The 21,254-nt window shown below is 46.7% G+C and overlaps 1 protein-coding gene across 2 annotated transcripts in view; it reads right to left on the bottom strand.

Moving 5' to 3' along the window:
- Positions 1-16,793: 16,793 nt before the first annotated feature.
- LOC119173543 (uncharacterized) overlaps positions 16,794-21,254 on the bottom strand; it is a 699,991-nt gene continuing 695,530 nt past the window's right edge. For both annotated transcript variants that reach the window (XM_037424351.2, XM_037424350.2), the window contains exon 9: positions 16,794-17,099. In XM_037424351.2, coding sequence (XP_037280248.2) covers positions 16,868-17,099 — 232 coding nt within the window. In that variant the 3' untranslated portion in view covers positions 16,794-16,867. The remainder of the gene's footprint in view (positions 17,100-21,254) is intronic.

Below are 21,254 nucleotides of genomic sequence, written 5' to 3'. Positions count from 1 at the left end.
CGAACAATAATAGGTCGACATTTGTTCTGTACATATGTTCCAAGCCTGTGTGCACGGGAGATGGCTTCATTAGGAAGTTCCAGTTTAAGAGACGCAGACAGGATTTCACGGATTTTTATCTCCGACTCGGCCCAGGTTTCTGAGGCAGAATCCAATATCCCATAAAAAATTAGGTTCTCCCTACGAGAGCGATCCTCGAAGTCATCAAGCCGTGAACTGAGAGCGACACTTTCGTGTCGCACGGCAGCCGTTACAAGACCTTGTATCTGTGCATTGTCGGGAACGCTCTCGAGGGTAAGAACCTTCTGTTCAAGTACAGTTAGTCGGGTGGTTAAATCTGTTACTTTGGCATCAAGTAGCAACTGGTTTTCTTTAACTTCGTCTTCTGCAAGTTGTCATGACGCTCATCCAAGTGTGCGGTTAGTTTGCTGATGGCGGCTAATACTTCGCTATTCGGACCAGGATTCTGTTCAATATCCCCGCAAAGAAGAAGTTCCTTTATAACAACAAAACACTCTGCGACTATATCAAGCAACACATGTGGGCATGGAAGGAGCAGCAGACAATAGTTGCTAGATCGCTTAGCGCTATAATCTTGGAAGGGACCAACCTGTACAAAAAGCAAAAAGTGGTTGGATGAGACCATGGTGGCGGCCGCTCCGTTCCACTGCCCACTGAGGTTGGAAGAAGCAATGGTGTTCCTCCAAAAGGACTGATATCGCAGTTACCAAAATACGATGCCGAGTTTCCCCACTGAATTTTTACCTACACAGGCCTTGTCTGGTACAGTCATATTTATGCCTCCATTGCAATGAACGTGAATCTCTTGATGATTTCTTTCTAACGTGCAGATTATTCACCAATCAGAGGGAGAGACTTTTAGGCGAACCACTTCGAAGGTTGAGAATAAATTCATCCCTTCCGGTTCTTCTTTCCTTTGGGGCTACCGTGCTGGGTTTTAGCCACAGGAGCGTTTGCGAAGCCGTTTGCGATTTCCTCAGGGAGACGAGAGGAATTGAATTGTAAGTTCATCGTTAAAATTTATCAAATTCAGGCATATTCAATAAAACTTAACATTTCAAAATTATGAACATTTCCTTTTAAATAGGAAGACAGGGGTCGTTTCATGGGTGATTCCCCATGGTGGGTTGCTCCAGGATAAAAGGAACAAACAAAAAAACAAACAAAGAACGCGGCTAGGGTGCGTCGTGCGAGCCCCTCGGGTGCAGGTACCGAGACTTCAAGGCATCCACCTAGCCGGCAACGAGAATCACGGGGTACTGGTGACCATTCAACCGCCAACGAGGCTATTGGCTTGTTTCTGGCACGGCCTGGTTCTGGTGTTGGAGCTGAGAACAGTGCTGCAGAAGACGTCGTCTACCGGGAGTGGGAGCGAGCCGTCGGGCTACGGGCCTGAGCTTATGCACTCCCACCACGGCAGCTTCACCGCTGGGCTGTTGAAGGGTGTGAGCTGCTGGTGAGCCGTATCTATCTCCTTACGCGTCTAGACTCCAACCCAAGAGCTCTAGAGACTGTTCATACTCGTAGAGGTTTCCCCTCGTTAACGAGAACTGTCAGTGCTTGTTAGTTTACCTTTTGTCGATCTTAGCATTCCCCTTTTTCGTTTTTTTGTTTTTGTGAACTCATATTTTTTTTCAGGGAAATGAATCGCTCACCTGCTTTTCCCTCCAGAGAATAGTTTTTCACAGCTAGTCCGACTGGCTTTATTTACCGAACCTGTCACACACTGAAAATATCTAGCTTTCTGCCTAAAGCATAGTGGTAATTCATTTAGCTGACAAGTGTTGCCAGTGACTAACATTTGCGAGCCAACGTAACCTCAATATTCTGTCACAGTGATAATAATGAGAAGCTGGCGTAGCTCTTCTATTTGTAAATAACAGCACGTATACATATTCTTCTAGTCTAGTTGTCACTCTCAATCTCTTCTCTTCTTTGGGCTGTTTCACATTATCTTTGCTTTCAGCGGCACACTCTTTAATCCACATCCCAGCTTCTCTAGACAAAGCGGTTTAGCCCGCGTGCTCGGCACCACGTGGCGTATGGACCTTAAAGAATTCAAAAGTCCCGCCACACATAAGCAGTGACGTAGCACTAAATGAAGTATAATAAAAAGAAATGGTGCACATACCCTGATACTGTTGCTTCATCTCAGTGTACGGATAAAAGAGCATTGTGTTTGGACGTTATCTCGAAGGCGACGGCTGGCACTGAGTGGACATTTTTTCTAATAATACCGCTAATACCGCAGCAGACAGCTCGCAGCATTTTTCACAAAATGTCTGGCCTTCATAGACGCACCCTTACTGTATCGAAAAAATCGTATTCGTTTTTGTTTGTTTGCGTTTCTTTTCTACGCTGCCGTACATGTAGGGATAATAGGAAATCATGCTGCTTGCAAGGTTTCGTGTTCACTGAGAGTCAAGCATTATGCTTTGGCGCGAACGGGACATTCCGATTGTATAATGCACATTTTTGTGTGTGCACTACTTAAGTGATGCCCGCTTGCTCTTTGGTCTACGTCAAAGTAAATCTGTATAACTTTGAGAACGCTAGAAATGAGTGTTTGAAAATGCAGTTAAAAATTGGCAGATCCCACGTACAGTGGCAACGAATTCTATGCGAAGCACAAATGAGGACGGTTGACATGTAACTTTAAAATCAACACAGCGTTGCGATGCGGACGCCAGTAATGACGTACACGACTTCCTTGTCATGATTATGACGTTTGGACGTGTGATTTACCTTCGTCGTCTATTCACGTCACGTGATACCAGATTTGGTGTAAGGGGAGCTAACGAAACCACCACGAGCACATCGTGAGCTTGGCATGTAGTCATGTTCAAACATGACACGCATCTCATGAGTTATGTTTGCACCAGTCATATACCTTCATCAAGCATTCACGTCGCGTAATACCAAATTTGGTAGACGTGAAGCTAGCGAAACGAGAGTGAGCGCACCATGAGCGTGGCGTGTAGTCATGACTCATGACATACATGACAAGCATGCCATGGTTTCCGCGTTACGGGCTGTCACTTGTGTTCGCCATGCAGTCATGTCATACTTTACCAGTTTCGCAACATGTCATGTGAACGAAGCCACCACAAGAGCAGCAAGACGATGAAATGTAAATCGTTACGTTTATGACACACATGTCATGATAGTCATGCTTAGACTTGTTGATTAAGCTCGTCATACAGCCATGTTACCAAAATTTGGTATCGACACCATTAACGGAAAGGCCAGCAGAAATAAAAGTCGTAGGTGGCTAGATAGATAGATAGATAGATAGATAGATAGATAGATAGATAGATAGATAGATAGATAGATAGATAGATAGATAGATAGATAGATAGATAGATAGATAGATGGATGGATGGATGGATGGATGGATGGATGGATGGATGGATGGATGGATGGATGGATGGATGGATGGATGGATGGATGGATGGATGGATGGATGGATGGATGGATGGATGGATGGATGGATGGATGGATGGATGGATGGATGGATGGATGGATGGATGGATGGATGGATGGATGGATGGATGGATGGATGGATGGATGGATGGATGGATGGATGGATGGATGGATGGATGGATGGATGGATGGATGGATGGATGGATGGTGTGAGTTGCAGTTTCCTGGTGTTATCGGTCGCGAAACGTTCATTTTTCCTGTTATGTCTTCAAGCTACTAAACATGAAACAAATATCAGGAAAATGAAGAATTGTGAATCTTAGTTCACGCCATGGTCCTGCTTGGTGGATAGTTAACTGGTGTATCGACCACTTTAAACATTGCGTTGAGCTTGTATCTTGCTCAAAAATGGGTTTGATTGTAGAGAACACAGGCCTACTTTATGAGCCTTCAAAATGGTGGAAGAGCTCTAAAAATGACAGGGATATATGATCTGCCAGTATTCCTACTTCGAAGCTCTTGCTCTCTGATGTGAGCGCTCACACAACAATCACTTTAGCTGACATGTGACTTCGAGCTACTACAATTCTGTTCAGTAGCTCGAACACGAAAAAAAAATTTGCCTAGCTCAAACGGTGGTCCTGCTCACCACAATATAATAATTTTATACCTTGTGTTGATGCTTTTTTTTCGTCCTACAGTTCACCATATTTCGTGGAGTACTTTAAATTTCTCTTCAAAAGGCCACAGCTTAGTCCAAGTGGTGGAAGCTAGTGTACCAAAAAGCACAAAAAGCAGAGCAAGAATGAACTCTACCTAAAGAAATGTGAGCCGTATAGGGGGAGTAGATAATTTAAAACAAAGAAACAACATCATGTAGCACAAACATTAGAATGTACCTCGGCAACTTAGCACCACTTAATAGGCCTAACAAAAACACTAATGATGATATTACAGGCGTTGAGTAATCACAAACCTTCAGTTTGAGTTTCGAGTGCATGCAAGGGGGTGCTCGTAAAGTGATCGTAACTTTCAAACGGCTCGAGATATTTGTATATTCTTTAAAGACGATAGTCTTTCTTGGGGACCTTCGACGGAAAAGTTTTGGTCCTTCTGTCTGTCCGTACATTTGTTTGTTTGTCCGCCCTAACGATACTCCAAACGGCACCAAACGGCCAACCCCATCCGCAGCGCCCACCAATATTGCTCAAGGTTTAGCGGTCATAGTTGTGCGATTGTCCATTGAAAAAGAAAAATAGTGCGCATATCTGAGGCGCCATAACAACACGTCAATGTTTTGTATGTCTGCCCTCATAACAGAACAGGCACATTCAAGTAACTCTATGGATAAAGAGTGCTTATAAGCACAAACGACGGTACAGGACGGTACAGGAGAAGAGACGAGACAAAGCGCGTATCCGCCAACAATATATTTCTTGCAAAAGTCTTCGCTTATATACCGTCACCAGTCGCAACAGTCATGCGCGGAACACAATGATAATGCATAAGAACATCACACCGACAAGCAAAGTAACAACTTTTCCTAATCGGTGAGTGCGACAGAAGGTGTGCTAACACAAGTATCTTTCAATCAGCAAATCATTTGTGTCTCTATGATCTCACGTGTGATGCGAACTCTGCATCTTGCAACATTAGTACACTCTGAAAATATTGGAAAGCAGCCACACGTGCTGCAGTGAACGGACAGTCATGCTTGTTTATAATGATCCACATTGTGCAGTGGTGAGCACTGTTAGGGTGAACACGCGAGCACGTGGCCGACGGCACTATAAAGCGCCACGTAACAGCCATCGTTGGAAACATTGCACATGCAGAGCATGTGCTTTGCGAAACACTCTTTCCACCGCGCGCATTACGTCATCGATACGCTTGTTTGTCGTCTGCTAGCCGCAATTTTCATTCGCTGAGCTAATAACTTTTGCAATTTAAGGTCCATTTAGATTGAAGTTTGGTGCGTGAAGGAAAAAAAGTGAGTGTAAGAGGAATACCTATTAAACTTTTTATTCAAGAAAATTGTACTTTTGATTCAAGTTAAACAAGACCATGAAAACAAGTATAAAAACATGAGCAAATCTAATAGCGAGTCATGTGACCACTTACAGCAATGACTGCAGCTATTCTGGACGGTAACGAGTCATAAAGTGATCGAACATATTCCCGATCGGCTTTCAGCCTTTCCCACTCCTTGATGACTTGCGCCCACAACTGATCCGAAGTCGCGGAATAAAGGGGCTTCCTTGCCAAAAAAGCTTTCAGACGGCCTTACACGTTTTCTATCACATTCAGGTCCGCTCCTTTCGGCGGCCATTCCAGCAGCTGCATGTGCTGCTTCGCCTGGAACTCCTTGACAGCCCGCGCCTTGTGTAATGGTGACCGGTCCTGTTGGAGCAGGTAATCACCGTCTGAGAATAAACTGCTCGCATATGGTAACAGCACATTGTTAAAGATATTGCATTATTGTTCCGACAATAAGTGTCCACGTATACGTTGCAGGGGTCCTAAATCATATCTTGAAACAGCACCCCACACGCTCACACTCGATCTCCCACAGGCAGAAACATCTTGCACGTTGGCTGGGTCGTTCCTGCGTGGCGTTTTGACGTTAACTAAAACAATTACTTTTCAAAGCAGGAAGTTTGCCTCTCCGTGTGCCTGTTAGTCTTCGAACACGCAATCTTTGGTCTTGTCGCGTCGAAAATGTCGACTCATCCGAAAAGATGACGCGACCCCACTCCTCTGATGTCCATGCTTCGTGCAACTCAGCAAACTGCCGTCGTGCGTCCTTGTGTGCCGCCGTTAGTAGTGGCTTCTGCGCTGTGACGCGACTGCGAAGGCCCGCAGTACGCAGGCGACGTCGAAGAGCGGCGTCCGAAACGTCCAGATCCAAGTCCTCGCGTATTGCTGGGGCTGGCAAAAAAGGGTTACGAACAGCAGCTGCAACTATAACGGCGTCTTCATCGTCTGTGGTAGCTTTAGGGTGGGGCGCACGGGGTGCATCCTGAATGCGACCTTCATGCTTGTAGGCTTGAATTATCCTGTTCACAATCTTCAGGGGCCTATTAACTAAAGCACCAATATACCGCTGAGAACTAGCTTTCAGGAAAGAGCGCCATTAATCATCAGGAACCCAAGCCATAATACGATCTGGCGACAGGATGAATGGCTGCAAAAGATGTTTGGTTGTTTTATATACGGCGTTGCACGCACAACAACTTTGAAGGGAACGAATAGACACGTCCCCATAGATATACAAGTTTTTTTTGTCTTGTTCTGTTAAAGCACAGATGTTTAAAGAAATCTGAAAATGCAGGATGCATGGGCTTAGAAAACAAAAATGCGGCTAGCAGACAACGAAAAAGTGCATTCATGACGTCATGCATGCGGTGGAACAATCATTTCGCGGAAGGCGTGATGCGCATGCGCAATGTTTCCAGTGATGACCGTAACGGGGCGCTGACAGTGCCGTCGGCCACGCGCTTGCGTGTTCACCCTAACAGTGCTGACCGCTGTACATATGTTCCCTCAGCCTCTCATTTATACAATGACCTGTTTGACCGACGTGATATTTTCCACACGATAACAGCAGCTGATACACCACATTACATTTGCAATCTCTAAATTTGTTTGCATATTTTGTAGTGCAACCGAGGGTGGGTCTGGACGGAGGAACGGACAGCTTGCACAGGCGACTCAATTTTTGAGGGGCCGTAAATACTACATTCACATTAACTCGCTGCGCCACTTTCTTAAGATTGTGTGCTATCTTGTGCATATACGGAACAATGGCGAAAGCCTGTCTAGCTGTGACAGGTTGGACAACGTTATCGTTCCCTTTGGCCTAAAGTTCATGCAGCAAACCTTCAGCAAAGGGAACATATGTACAATGTTGATCATAATAAACAAAGGATGGCTGTCCGTTCACTGCAGCACGTGGGGCTGCCAGCCAATGTTTTCAGAGTGTACTATTGTTGCAAGATGCAGGGATTGGACCACACGTGATATCATAGAGGCAGAAAAGATTTGCTCATTGAAAGATGCTTGTGTTAGCACCTCCTCTGGTGTACTCACCGATAAGGAAAAGTTGTTTCTTTACTTGTCGGTGTGATGTACTTATGCATTACCATTGTGTTCCGCGCATGACTGTTGCGACTAGTGAATGTATAAAAGCGAAGACCTTCGCAAGAAATATATTGTTGGCAGTTCAGCCCTCTGTTTCGTCTCTTCTCCTGTCCCCTCCTGTACCGTTGTTTGCGCTGGTAAGCACGCTTGATCGTAAGAGTTACTTCTGTGTGCCTCTTCTAATATAAAGGCAGACGTACAAAACACTAACGTGTTGTTATGGCGCCTCAGATATGCGCAATATTTACTTTTTTAATTGAAAATCGCACAACTACGAACGCTAAACTTGAGCAATATTGGTGGGTGCTGCGGATGGGGTGGTCCGTTTAGTGCCGTTTGGAGTATCGTTAGAGCAGACAAACAGACAGACGTACAGACAGAGAGACCAAAATTTTTTCTTCGAAGGTCCCCAAGAAAGAAAAGCCGTCCGCACGCAGCACCCAGCTCGTCACGATGCGCCAACGCGCACTTTTCTCCCACGCGTACTTCATCCCACGCATGGGGGCGGGGGGTTAGGTGCTTGTGCGCTTGCGCTTATAATTCAGTGGGGAGAATTGTGTGCTTTGGCCTTTCACTGGACTGATTGCGTTAGTTCACAAAGATCGAATTCGCTAGCTGAAAAGGCCCCGTTTGCATAGAGAGCGCGCTTCTGAAACACAGCGAAGTGACAACTGGGACACTTGTTAGTTCACGCTCATATCTGTACCTGTGATTATATTTCGTGCGTCGTTTGTGTTTAAACAGTGCTTTAAGCATCTAAATATAAACTTTGTGAGTTAGCTTTCCTTCTGTGTATTGTAAGAATACTGTTAGACGCCACGCCGGGGTGATGCGACCGTTCAATGAGCCGAACAGCAGCGAGACAGCAGCCAGCGGTTTCAGCGGCAGCTGCAGCAGCACGAGCCTCTGCCACAACAAATGTCTTCTTCGTCGTCTCTAGCAAGCCGGTATTTTGTCACTACATTGACTCCCCGGTGCAAAAGGAGCCATCCTGGTGACCTATGGCACAGACACGACTGGTGGGTCGTAGTGAAGTTTTAGATGGTCGACGTGCACAGTTTCACGCCCGCGGCGCTATTGATGTGTAGGTGGCTGAATAGGTTCAACCATGTAGTTGACTGGTGATGTCTGGCGCAAGATTATGTACGGACCGTCATACTTGGGTGTGAACTTTGAGCAGAGACCTGGGGCAGACGATTGCACGCGGAGCAACTCGATGGTTCCAGGCGCGTATGACGATGGAGATGAGCGTCGGTCATGGGAGTCCTTCTGGCGAGCCTGATCGTGCGTAGTAAGCGCACGTGCGAGCTGCCAACATTCTTCGGCATATGTGGCGGCTTCGTCCAAAGTCGTCGATTCTCAAGGGTCTAGGCGGTACAAAAGGATAGCGTTTAATAACGATGAAGTTTCCCGACCATAAAAAGAAAGAACGGGAAGAAAGCAGTTGTAGATTGAATTGCGCTGTTGTAAGCGTACGTAACGAATGGCAGTATGCGGTCCCAGTTCGTATGGTCATCTGAAGCAAACATGGAGAGCATGTCACCCAGCGTGCGATTAAATCGCTGGGTCATCCCGTTGGTTAGGAGGTGATATGCGGTGGTTGTTCGGTGCACGATGTTGCATTCACGTAGAAGCATCCGACAAGAAGGATTGCCCGCGGTCACTGAGAAGCTAACAGGGTGCACCATGCCGAAGGACGAGGTTGTGCAGTATGAACAGGCTGACTTCACGCGCAGTGGCCTCGGGAAGCGCCGAAGTTTTGGCGTAGCGCATAACGTAGTCCACGGCTACGATGACCCAGCGGTTTCTGTTTCGTGTGTATGGTAGGGGACCGTACAAGTCGATTCCGATGCGGCTCAAAGGCCGAGAAGGACAAGACAGTGGCTGGAGTGGCCCTGTGGTTGTGCGAGGGGAGCTCTTCCAGCGTTAGCACAAGGAACATGAACGGACGTGCTGCCTAACAAACCGGTACGTTCCGCGCCAGTAATATCTAATTCGTAGGCGATCATACGTCTTCACTACACCTGCGTGGGCGCATTATCCGCGTGGAAGGAGGCACAGACGTCAAACGTAGGTGGCGAGATATTACCAGCAACCATTTGCGGCCATCAGATAGGTAGAGAAGACCGTCATGGATGGTAAAATGGCGAGCAGTTCGTTGAAGTGAATGGTTGTCGGTACATGGAGACTTCTGAGACAGGCACTTTAAGAGAGACGCTATTCATGGCTTGTGGCGTTGTGCAGCGGACTGGTCGGCCTGTTCAAATGAAGAACATTCGCAGCTTGAAAGAGACGCTGCAACATAATCGTGGGGAAGTGGCGAGCGAGAAAGAGCATCGGCGTCTGAATGCTTGTGGCCTGACCGATAAATTACATGAATATCGTCATCTCGTATACGTAGTGCCCAGTAAGCTAGGCGACCAGATGGATCTTTTATTGACGACAACCTACACAGTGCGTGGTGATCAGTCACGACGTCAAATGGGCAGTCATATACGTAAGGTGGGAATATTTTGATTGACCAAACAATGCAAGGCATTCTTTCTCGGTGACTAAATAGTTCTTTTCCGCTTTAGTGAGGGTGTGACTAGCGTAAAATATAGCATACTCATCGAAGTCAGATTTACGCTTAGCAAGAATAGCGCCGAGGCCTACTTCACTAGCATCCGTATGAATTTCGGTTGGGGCGTCTGGATGAAAGTGGTGCCAGAAAAATGGTGGTGTCAGAAGATGCCGTAACAAGGCAAATGCTTCATCGCATGCTGGAGACCACGCCAAGATGTCTTGGTTGTCCGCGAGTAGCTGCGTCAGGGGTGTGATTATGATGGCAAAATTGCGCACGAAACGGTGATAGTTTGAGCAGAGGCCGATGAAGCTGCGGAGTTCTTTCAGTGTAGCTGGCCTGGCAAAGTCGGCGACAGCGCTAAGCTTGGCTGGGTCAGGACGAACACCATGCTTGCTAACAACATGCCCTAATACGGTAAGCTGGCGGGCAGCGAAGTGGCATTTCTTCAAATTCAGCTGCAGTCCAGCGTCTGAAAGACAAGTCAGAACGCTTGCGAGGCGGCTGAGGTGGGAGTCGAAGTCCTTCGAGAAAACGATGACGTCATCCAAATAGCACAGGCATGTGTTCCATATAAAGCCTCTAAGGATGTTGTCCATGAGACGCTCGAAGGTGGCAGGCGCATTACAGAGGTCGAATGGCATCACGTTAAATTCATACAATCCGTCAGGCGTTACAAACGCAGCATTGGGGTGGTCGGCTTCATTCATAAAAACCTGCCAGTAGCCCGATCGAAGGTCTAAAGAAGAAAAGAACTCTGCTCCTTGTAGGCAATCGAGGGCGTCATCGATTCTTGGCAGCGGATAAACATCTTTTCTCGTGATCTTAATAAGACGTCTGTAGTCAACGCAAAATCTGATGCTACCATCCTTCTTTTTTACCAGTACAACCGGAGAGGCCCAAGGGCTGTTTGAAGATTGTATTACGCCGCGTCGAAGCATATCGTTCACCTGATCATCAATGGCACGGCGTTCAGCATGAGAAACTTGATATGGGCGCTGGTGCAAAGGCGCATGACTACCGGTATCAATTTGGTGAACGTTTGCAGATGTGCGACGCAAAAAAGGTTGGCTATGGTCAAATGACACCTTGAAGCGATCTAGCAGAGCCATGAGTTGGGTGCGCTGAGAAGCGGGAAGTTTAGGGTCAATCGAGGGGAAAAAATCCTCCGGAGATGAAGTGGGATTGGTATCAGAGGTAATGGTGTTTAAGTCAGATAATGGCAAGTCGTCAGGTAGGTGACTTGACGAAACAGAATCAATTTCCTCAAGGTGACCGAGGACTTCGCCAGGGAATAATATGGCTGGGGAAGGAAGCGAGTACGTTATATAGCCCCGCTGCGGAGGTCTAGTGGCTAAGGTACTAAGGTAAAAAATTTCAACAAAGAAGTACTTTATGCACCACAATAGACAAGGACGAATCAAGTGGTGCAATGGCTCCACTTTCACAACAAGAGTGGGAAAGGGCTGAGAAAAGGGTTCCTAGTAGTACATCAACAGGCCCAGATGGCATTCCAATAAGGCTGATAAAGACATTAGGTCCGAAGTCTAAGCAGGCTTTGAGAGAGGCAGTGAGCACAATTATAATCGATGGTGAAGTTCCCGATGGATGGAAACTTAGCAGGATGAGCATGATCTATAAAGGAAAGGGGGACGAAGCTGGCATAAACAACTATCGTCCTATAACAGTGACATCAGTAGTCTACAGGCTGGCGATGCAGATTATGAAGGAAAGACTGCAGGCGTGGATAGGAGATGAGGGGACGCTGGGGGAACTGCATAATGGGTTTCGGAAACACAGGAGGTTGGAAGACAATCTGTTCTCACTGACGCAGTGCATCGAAATAGCAGAAAAGGAACACAGGCCTCTGTGGCTAGCATTTTTGGATATCAAGAGAGCGTACGATAGCGTGGTTCAACAGGAATTGTGGGGAATACTGGACACACTAGGCGTGGAACATGTAGTCACTAATCTTTTAAAGGGTATCTATAAAGGTAACAAGGTAGTTATAAAGTGAGAAAAACAGGTATCCAAGCCTGCAGAGGTAAAACGGGGGCTTAGGCAGGGGTGCCCCCTGTCACGCTTATTATTCATGATGTACCTACAAGGATTAGAGGCAAAATTAGAGGGAAGTGGACTGAGCTTCAACCTCTCTTTAGTCAAACAAGGAAAACTTATTGATCAGGCACAACCAGCATTAATGTACGCAGATGATATAGTGCTAATGGCGAACAACAAGGAAGATTTGCAGAGATTGATGAACATCTGCGGTAATGAGGGAGATAGGTTAGATTTTAGATTTAGTAAGGAAAAAATCAGCAGTCATGATTTTTAATGACAAAGAAGGTAGTGAGTTTAGAATACAGGAGGTCACGCTAGAGATAACAGATAAATACAAATATCTGGGCGTATGGATAAGCAATGGGACAGAGTATCTGAGGCTACACGAAATATACGTGACGACTAAAGGTAACAGGAATGTAGCAGTCATGAAAAATAGGGCACCATGGAATTACAATAGGTATGTTGTGAGAGGAATATGGAAAGGGGTCAAGGTTCCTGGGCTGACGTTCGGCAATGCGGTCTTGTGCATGAGATCAGATGTTCAAGCAAGATTAGAAATTAAGCAACGTGGAATAGGTAGGCTTTCTTTAGGAGCTCACGGGAATACACCAAATCAGGGAGTACGAGGTGATATGGGAAGGACATCATTTGAGGGCAGGGAAGCTAGCAGCAAGATAAAGTTTGAGAAGCGATTGAGAGAAATGGGGGAAGAGCGTTGGGCTAGGAAGGTTTTCACCTATTTGTACAAGAAGAATGTCGATACAAAATGGAGGAAGCGAACCAGGAAGTTGACTGCTAAATACTTAGAAAACAGCAGGTGGCCAAGCCAAAAAGAACTATGGGTTAAGAAGAAAGTGAAGGAAACGGAGACTGACATGTGGAGAATGGGCATGATTAAGAAGTCTGCACCAGAGATCTGTCGAACTTTTAGGCAGGAAATTGCCAAGGAAAGGACCTATGATAATACTCGGGGTAGTTCTCTACTGTTTGAGGCCAGGACGGGGGTACTGCGAACCAAAACATATCGGGCCAAATACGAAGGGGTAGACACAGTATGCGGTGCGTGTGGAGAGGAAGAAGAAACTGCCGAACACTTTATAATGTTCTGTAAAGGGCTTCACCCTATAGTTCAGGATGGTGGCGCAGAGATCTTCAAAGCACTGGGGTTTAGGGACCGGGAGGGCAAAATAAACTTTAAGCAGGTAGACTTAACTAGAAGGAGGTTATCTGATTGGTGGCTAAAGTCAAGGCACGAGTGAAAATTAAACTCTTCACTGCAAAGTATGAATCCTCAAACTCACTTTTTAAGGAAAAAAAATGAATAGGGTTTTTTGGTTCATAAGGTATTACGGCTTGGTGGCGCTCGCCACGGCCCGATCTAAAGGGTACAGCCATATCCATCCATTCATCCATACTCGGCTGCTGATCCGCAGGTCGCGGGTTCGAATCCCGGCTGCGGCGGCTGCATTTCCGAAGGAGGCGGAAATGTCGTAGGCCCGTGTGCTCAGATTTGAGTGCACGTTAAAGAACCCCAGGTGGTCGAAATTTCCGGAGCCCTCCACTATGACGTCTCTCATAATCATATGGTGGTTTTGGGACGTTAAACCCCACAAATCAACCAAATCAATCAATCAATCTAGATCGTTATATAAATGGAGCCACGTGAGGTTTCTACGGTGACAACTGCGAACGGGGGAAGGAACCTTTTGCGAGAGCCAAAGGCGTCGGTGGGGTAAAAGAGGGCGGTGAAAGAGGGCACGTCGTCGCAGAAGAGTGGCACAAGAACACATGATAGAGGAGGGATTATGTGAGTGACACGTGGCTATGGTGACTCGGGGAGATAGCGGCTTGAAAGATCTTTCAGACGTCGGCGCTTCACACAGGGGCAGTTCAGACGTCGTCGACAACTCTAGTTCGGCACGCGCACAGTGAGCGATGGCATGATGAGCGCAGAGGAAGTCCCAGCCTGAGTGGGGAAAACAACGAATTCGACTACATACAAAATATTTTGGATGACCAGTCGAGCTGTGCACGCCGCCGAAGGTTGTATGTGATTCGCAATGGCCGTGCGGAGAGAGACATCGGAAAGTGGCAGTGTAAGCTTCTTCAACTTGCGGCACAGTTCACCACTTAGCACAAACACGGCACCACCAGTTTCAACGAGCGCTTGCACCGGTACACCAGCAATATGCACAGTTATTTCATTAGCAGGTAGAAACGGGGGCTTTGAAAGTTTCGATATATGCGCAGCTCTTGCCTCGGGAACTGCGATGGTCAGTTTTCCGTTTGGGTGGGTGCTGATTGAGGAAGCATAGGAGAAATCGAACGGCACCGTAATGAGGGTGACCGATCCCTGTCGAAACCGCGGCGACTGTTCCGAAGTGGGGGGAACGAGGACGACTGTGGTGGCTCTGGACGATAGCCGAAAGTCGCCTCACCAGCAGTTGGGTTATAATCCCGACGGCGGCAGTAGCGTGCTACGTGACCGGGACGATGGCAAAAACAGCAAATCGGCCAGTTGTCCAGAGTGCGCCAGGGGTTAGTTGATGGTAGCGCGGGGTGGCGAACAGAAAGTGGGTGGGGACGGACAGGAAACTTGGAGCTTAGATGGGACGGGGATGTCTAGCAAGATCCGTGGCCTTTTGTAACGACGGCAGCGATCTTCTGGCGGCCTCAGCGTAAGTGAGAGGGGCGGAGATAGGCGAAGGATGATATGTAGGAGACAGGGCATCAGAAACTTGCTCTTCGATTGTCTTGCGGGGCGTTGGGGTCAGTGTGTGCACACTGGCCGGAACGTGTGGCACAAGAGACACTTGGCGCGCCACTTCTTCTCAGACGAACTGCTGAATTTGCTGCATTAAGGTGCTTTGTTCTGATGAAACAGCGCCAATAGTTTACGCAGATGTAGAGCTCGTGTCGAGGTTTGAACGTCGAGTAGAAATGCGCTCTCTCCGCAGCTCGTCGAAACTCTGAAAGTGTTGAATAGGCTGGGCGACGGTTTGCGGATTTTTTGCAACGAGCATGTGGAAGGCATCGTCCTCGATACCTTTCATGATATGTCGTATTTTGTCAGTGTCAGACATGTGGGAATCGATACGACGGCCGACGTCCAGAATATCCTCTATATACGAGGTAAAGGTCTCGCAAGAGTGCTGTGCGCGGCCGCGCAAGCACTGTTCAACCAAAGACAGCGTGTCGGTCAAAGACGTCTGCAAAGCGCGTCTTGAAGGTTGACCAAGAGGGTATTTCCGCTTTGTGGTTGTTAATCCACAGTTCTGCCACACCCACCAGATAGAAATGAAGGTAAGCAAGCTTGTCAGTGTCATCCCACTTATTGTGGGCGCTTACCGCTTCATACTGGGACAGCCAGTCTTCGGCGTCTCGGTCGTAAGTCGCGTTGAAGATTACTGAATCTCGCTGTCGTGGCATTCCGTAACAGGTGACGGATGGGATTATGACAGGAGGTGGCTGAGTCATGTCGTCAGGCATTGGCGAAGCGGGGGGTTGAGGTAGAGTCCGGGAACGGAGTTCCAGTTTGAGACAACCAGCGCCTCCACCAAATGTAAGAATACTGTTAGACGCCACGCCGGGGTAATGCGACCGTTTGATGGGCCGAACAGCAGCCAGTGGTTTTAGTTTCAGCAGCAGCTGCAGCAGCACGAGCCTCTGCCACAACAAACGTCTTCTCCGTCGTCTCTAGCAAGCCCGTATTTTTGTTACTACAGTATGTTGTTATCGTGCGTCATTTGTGTGTTTCGATCTGCTAGCCGTTCTCGGCATTACGTTCCAAGATATTGCTATCGCATTGATTGCTTCTGTGACTGTGACTTTTCTCGATGTATTTTTCCGCACTAGGCGCGTGAGATGACAGGTGATATTTAAGGGCACGACGAGATGCGTTATCGAAGTATTTACCACCCTAAAACCTTCAGATGCAGCTGTGCGTACGCGTCAGGCGCCGGAAGCGTGCTGTCGGCCGTGACACCAGACTTGCACCGGGGATCAGAATCTAATTGCGTCATCACAGCTGTGCAGAGCGTGCTCTCTCCAAGCCTCTCTATCTATCATAAAAACTCGTTCATTCTTTCCCCACTGTTGGGTGGTATGTAGGTCCTTTGAAATTGGTTGATATCCCCACCTTTCCGTTTTTCCAAGACATACTGAGCTTGCTTCACAATGATTTGTAGTAAGCAGCAACAACGTAGACTTTCTTTCCTCGCGTCTTGGTTTGTATAATAATGTCGAGCTTTGCAGAGAACAGCAGGCTCGTCTAATCTACTGCACCTCCGGCGCTAACAAAATGGCCACAGAGGCGAATGGCCATGACCAGGACTCGTGGGGAAAAGCATGTGATCGCAGGCGGCATTTTATAGCATCTCGCCGCGGCGCTCAGCAAATCAAACCACTCGCTTTCCAAAACATATGTGTCCTTGTATGAGGAATAGCTGAAATCGTGGGAGTAAAGGTGAAACAGTTCCTAGGCTACTTTTATTTGATGTCACTAATGCATTAGCGCGTTTGATATAAAAATGATTTGAACTGTATATTTTGATATATTCGGGTATCAGTGATTGTACGCCGATTTCGAACGATCGAATTTTATTTATGCAATACTTGATCCTGCGTGGTTTTATTTCCTGTAGAGCTGCTGAAATCTCATTGTGCAGTTCTCATAGGATTAGAAACCACACGTTCGAGCACCAATTTCGTGAAAAAGAAAGATGAAATTAACAGGAAGGGCAGTCCCGCAGATGCTCTGGGCGCACCGGAAACGGGAACAGTGACAAAGGCAATCCGTGCGGTTTTTAAGTAGTCGTCAACAATGACGATAGAGGACTTGCAGGGCTGGAACACGCCATGTATGCAATCCAGCTGGTCCTGAAACAGCCTGCAAAGACCCAACATTTGTTTGATGAGCGTAAATAAAGTACACATGTTATAAACAAAGAAAGCCTAAAAATACAAAATGCGTAGCACTTGCACTAAAGAACGCTCTGAAAACCACTAATAAAGGCTTTCGCATTTCATGTACTCAAGAAATAGCACTAATAACTAGACATTGAGCACGGTCTATTAGAATTACCGGGACAATCATATAAGGGGACAGAAAAGAAAGAAAGCCTTCTTCTGAGCCCCACATGCCAGCAGTGGTCTAAGAAATTTGTCGACGATGGCCTCATTTTTTCCTCAGGTATTTGCTATCGGCGTTAATGTGCATTTCTTGGTATTCGATCAGCGACGTCAATCGTTCGATGCACCAACTACTCGTTAGCACAAGGCGGAGTGTAGAAGCAAACAAAGCCTGCGTAAAATTAGCGCAGTGGGAGGGTAGAATGTGGCGCCACCCAGGAAGGCGCTTGTATTTTTTTCATTAACGACTTCCCCTCATATATCATATAAAAATTGCAGTGAAGACTTCAAGCCTATCTTTGCCGAGCGAATGCAGTGCCATGCTGTGACTCTGGGGGAAGCTCTGGAGAAACTGGGATAGGCGCGGCAAAGGGCACGGCTCATTCAGCCTGCTTTACCATCAGCCGAACCTAACCTAACTCAACCTCATCTCAGACGGGTTGGCAATACCAAGGCACGATATTTACCTGTAGAACAGAAGCGGTTCCAGGGCAAGTCGTAAAAGAAAGAAAGTGCACTAGTGTGGATCGTCACTGTTAAAAAATTGGCCCGAATGCACATGTTACCCTGTAAATGTCATCGAAAGGCGATAGTCTTGCTTCTGGAGAGAGTGAACAAAACGTTTTTTTGATGTTCTGCGAAAAAAAAAATCAGTGAATGGTCTTCTGAAGGCGCTGCGTTAGAGTGCCTCAAGCGTGTAACAGAGGCGAACAAGCACATTTAGGCACGTTTAACACGAGCGCCATCTGACAGTTATCTTCGAAAACGAAGGCATGCGCGACCGTGGAAAATGATGCACGCCAGTCACTAACGTGATAAGATGTACAATGGAAAGCGACGGGCAGGTGCCACCACCGTTCCGTCGTAGCAAAGCGTTGGCAACACCATCTTGCGCATCGCGTTGCACTGTCAGCGCAGCGCGTTAAACGCTACAGTCTTTAAAGTGTTTTGTTTGTATCCTCTTCCACTATAAAGGCAGACATACAAAACATAGACATGTTGTCACGGCGCCTCAGAAATGCGCAATACTTGCTTTTTTTTTGGCAATCGCACAACTATGAACGCTAAACCTTCGGAGCAGTCCAGGCAGCCACTGGGTCGCGCAACAACTAATCGTCTCTTCTGTATCTGCAGCACAACGGTATCTACCGCTACTGGTTCAGCACATCGGAGTTGACCGCAATCTGGGCTTTTCAACGAGTGTGCTGCTTCGCGGACCGGTGGAATCTGCTGGTTCTGAAAACGGAGCAGCTAAAGTATACGCCCTCGATGACCGAATCAACTGCGCCTGCGTCCCTCGCCGTGGTCGACGTCATGGATGGGCTATAAAGCCAGTCCATCGAAAGAAAGCCGGCATTTTGTTCGGAGCAGTCCAGGCAGCCGCTGGGTCGCGCAACAACTAATCGTCTCTTCTGTATCTGGAGCACAACGGTATCTACCGCTACTGGTTCAGCACATCGGAGTTGACCGCAATCTGGGCTTTTCAACGAGTGTGCTGCTTCGCGGACCGGTGGAATCTGCTGGTTCTGAAAACGGAGCAGCTAAAGTATACGCCCTCGATGACCGAATCGACTGCGCCTGCGTCCCTCGCCGTGGTCGACGTCATGGATGGGCTATAAAGCCAGTACATCGAAAGAAAGCCGGCATTTTGTTCGGAGCAGTCCAGGCAGCCGCTGGGTCGCGCAACAACTAATCGTCTCTTCTGTATCTGCAGGTGCGTACAAGCTACGTTTGTTTCACGCCTAAAACCTAAGAATTAGTGTTGCCTGGACTGCTCCGCGAGAGTTTTTTTTTTTTTTGCTGCCAGAGATATGAGTAGCAAAACTCCCACAACCGTCAAGGAACTTAACGTAGCACTAGCGGACTTGAGTGCTCGACTTGATGCTAAAAATGACCAACTGAAGGAAGATTTAAGGGCAATAATTGAAGTAGAGATACAACCGATAAGACAGTCAATTGAGCATAAGCATGCTGCACTAAAGAAAGAGCTGCCTAAGCTAATTGAAAAAGAGCTCAAACCCCTCAAAGAAGCAATGGAATTCATTATAAGCAATTTGAGGAATTTAAATCGGAAATCGGTGACTTGAAAAATGAAATTGCAATCGTCAGAACGGAAAACAGGGCAATCAAGAATGACTTCAGCAGGCTCACGACTGAGCTAAAGGAAACAAGAAAAGAGCTAACAGAGCTACAACAGTACAGCCGACGTAACAATGTGGAAATTAAAGGTGTCCCCGTGCAAGAAAAACAGAACCTTGTAGCAGTGATCAAGAGCATATCAACCTATTTGAAAGTGGATATAAATGAATCTGATCTCGAGGTTGTACATCGTGTTCCAACCAGGGAAAAGTCACAATCGAACATCATTGCTAAGTTCATCTCCCGCATCCCCAGAGATAAGTTCATGAATGCCACGAAGAAGCAAAGATTGACCACTACAATCATAGGCTTTGAAGGTTCCACCCCGCTCTATATTAATGACCACCTATGTCCAGCTAACAAGGTACTGCTGGGCAAGGCATTAAAGGCGAAGCGCGAAAATAACTGGAAATTCACTTGGGTATCCGGCGGAAAAATTCTCATGAGAAAAGACAGAAAATTCGCGAGTATTGCACATAACATGCGCAGAAGATCTATCGCAAATTTCCTGAGCAATGATGTTTGATTTTTCAAGTATCGACCAAGCTTGGCATGAGTACGAAAACGTGTCTGTTTTTCATTGCAATATTCGATGTGCGCGAAGAAACTTAGACCAATTCTGCGCTCATTTGTCGCGTCATTCATTTGTATACGACGTTATCGCTCTTACTGAAACCTGGTTGAAAGATGGAGAATCTGCGCATGTTCCAGGATACACATTATTATCGCTACCTAGGAAGAGCAGTTCGCGAAGTGGGGGCGTTGCTCTGTTCCTTAAAAAAAGCATCGATTACCAGTGCATGCCTAACCACTCTACTAGCCAACCTGAATGTGAAGCCTTGTTTGTGCATTTGAAATGTGGCGTTATACTCGGAGCTGTTTATCGTCCACCTAGCTCGTCTGTAGCAGCATTCATTTCTACTATGGAAACTGTCTTAGACCCATTGATAGCCTACAACCGCCCACTGGTTATATGTGGTGATTTTAACGTCGATCTACTTAAAGATGAATACCCTGACTATGTATTGATGCTCCAGTCATATAATCTAATGAACGTTATTAATGCCCCTACACGAATAAGTGAGAACTGTTCCTCACTTATTGATCATATTATTTGTGGAACTGATATGAGTGTTTTCGCCGGAGTGTATGACGTTACTATTGCTGATCACTGCCCCACTTTTCTGTTTGTGCCTAATGCTAATTTAGGACCTCCATGCCATCACTCAAAACGAGTTAAGCGGACAAACTACGCTGTAGTGCGCAAATTACTTGAGCGTACGGATTTTGAAGCCTTGTACCACAGTAATGTTCACACTGAATGGGAAAACTTTATTTGCCATATAATGGAGGCAATTAGCCAATCAACCCAAGAATACACAGGCCGAAGACACAAGGAAGCAATATGTCCTTGGGTGACGCGGGACATACTGAATGTTATAAAGAAAAAAGATACATACTTCACTAGATGGAAACAAAACAAAACAAATGAATACTATGAAAAGCAGTTTAAACATTTCAGAAACAAATCAGTCGGGATGTTAAGGAAAGCCAAGAAGCAGTATTACAGTGCTAAAATAGTCCAACAGAGCGGTGACATCAAGCAGGTATGGAAGCTAGTGCGTGAAGTTACGGGAATAGGCGAAAAAAAGCGCATTGCTCCGGATAATCCTACAACAAATACCGCTGATAACTTCAAAAATTTTTTTACCAATGTTGGTAACAACTTTCCTGCTCAATCTCAAGCAGATCCTCTACATTCTTGCCAAAACAA

Source organism: Rhipicephalus microplus, chromosome 5 (assembly GCF_043290135.1).
Source record: "Rhipicephalus microplus isolate Deutch F79 chromosome 5, USDA_Rmic, whole genome shotgun sequence".
NCBI lineage: Eukaryota > Metazoa > Arthropoda > Arachnida > Ixodida > Ixodidae > Rhipicephalus > Rhipicephalus microplus.
The sequence above is the reverse complement of the archived record's forward strand: the minus strand, read 5'-3'. Positions and strand labels throughout refer to the sequence as shown.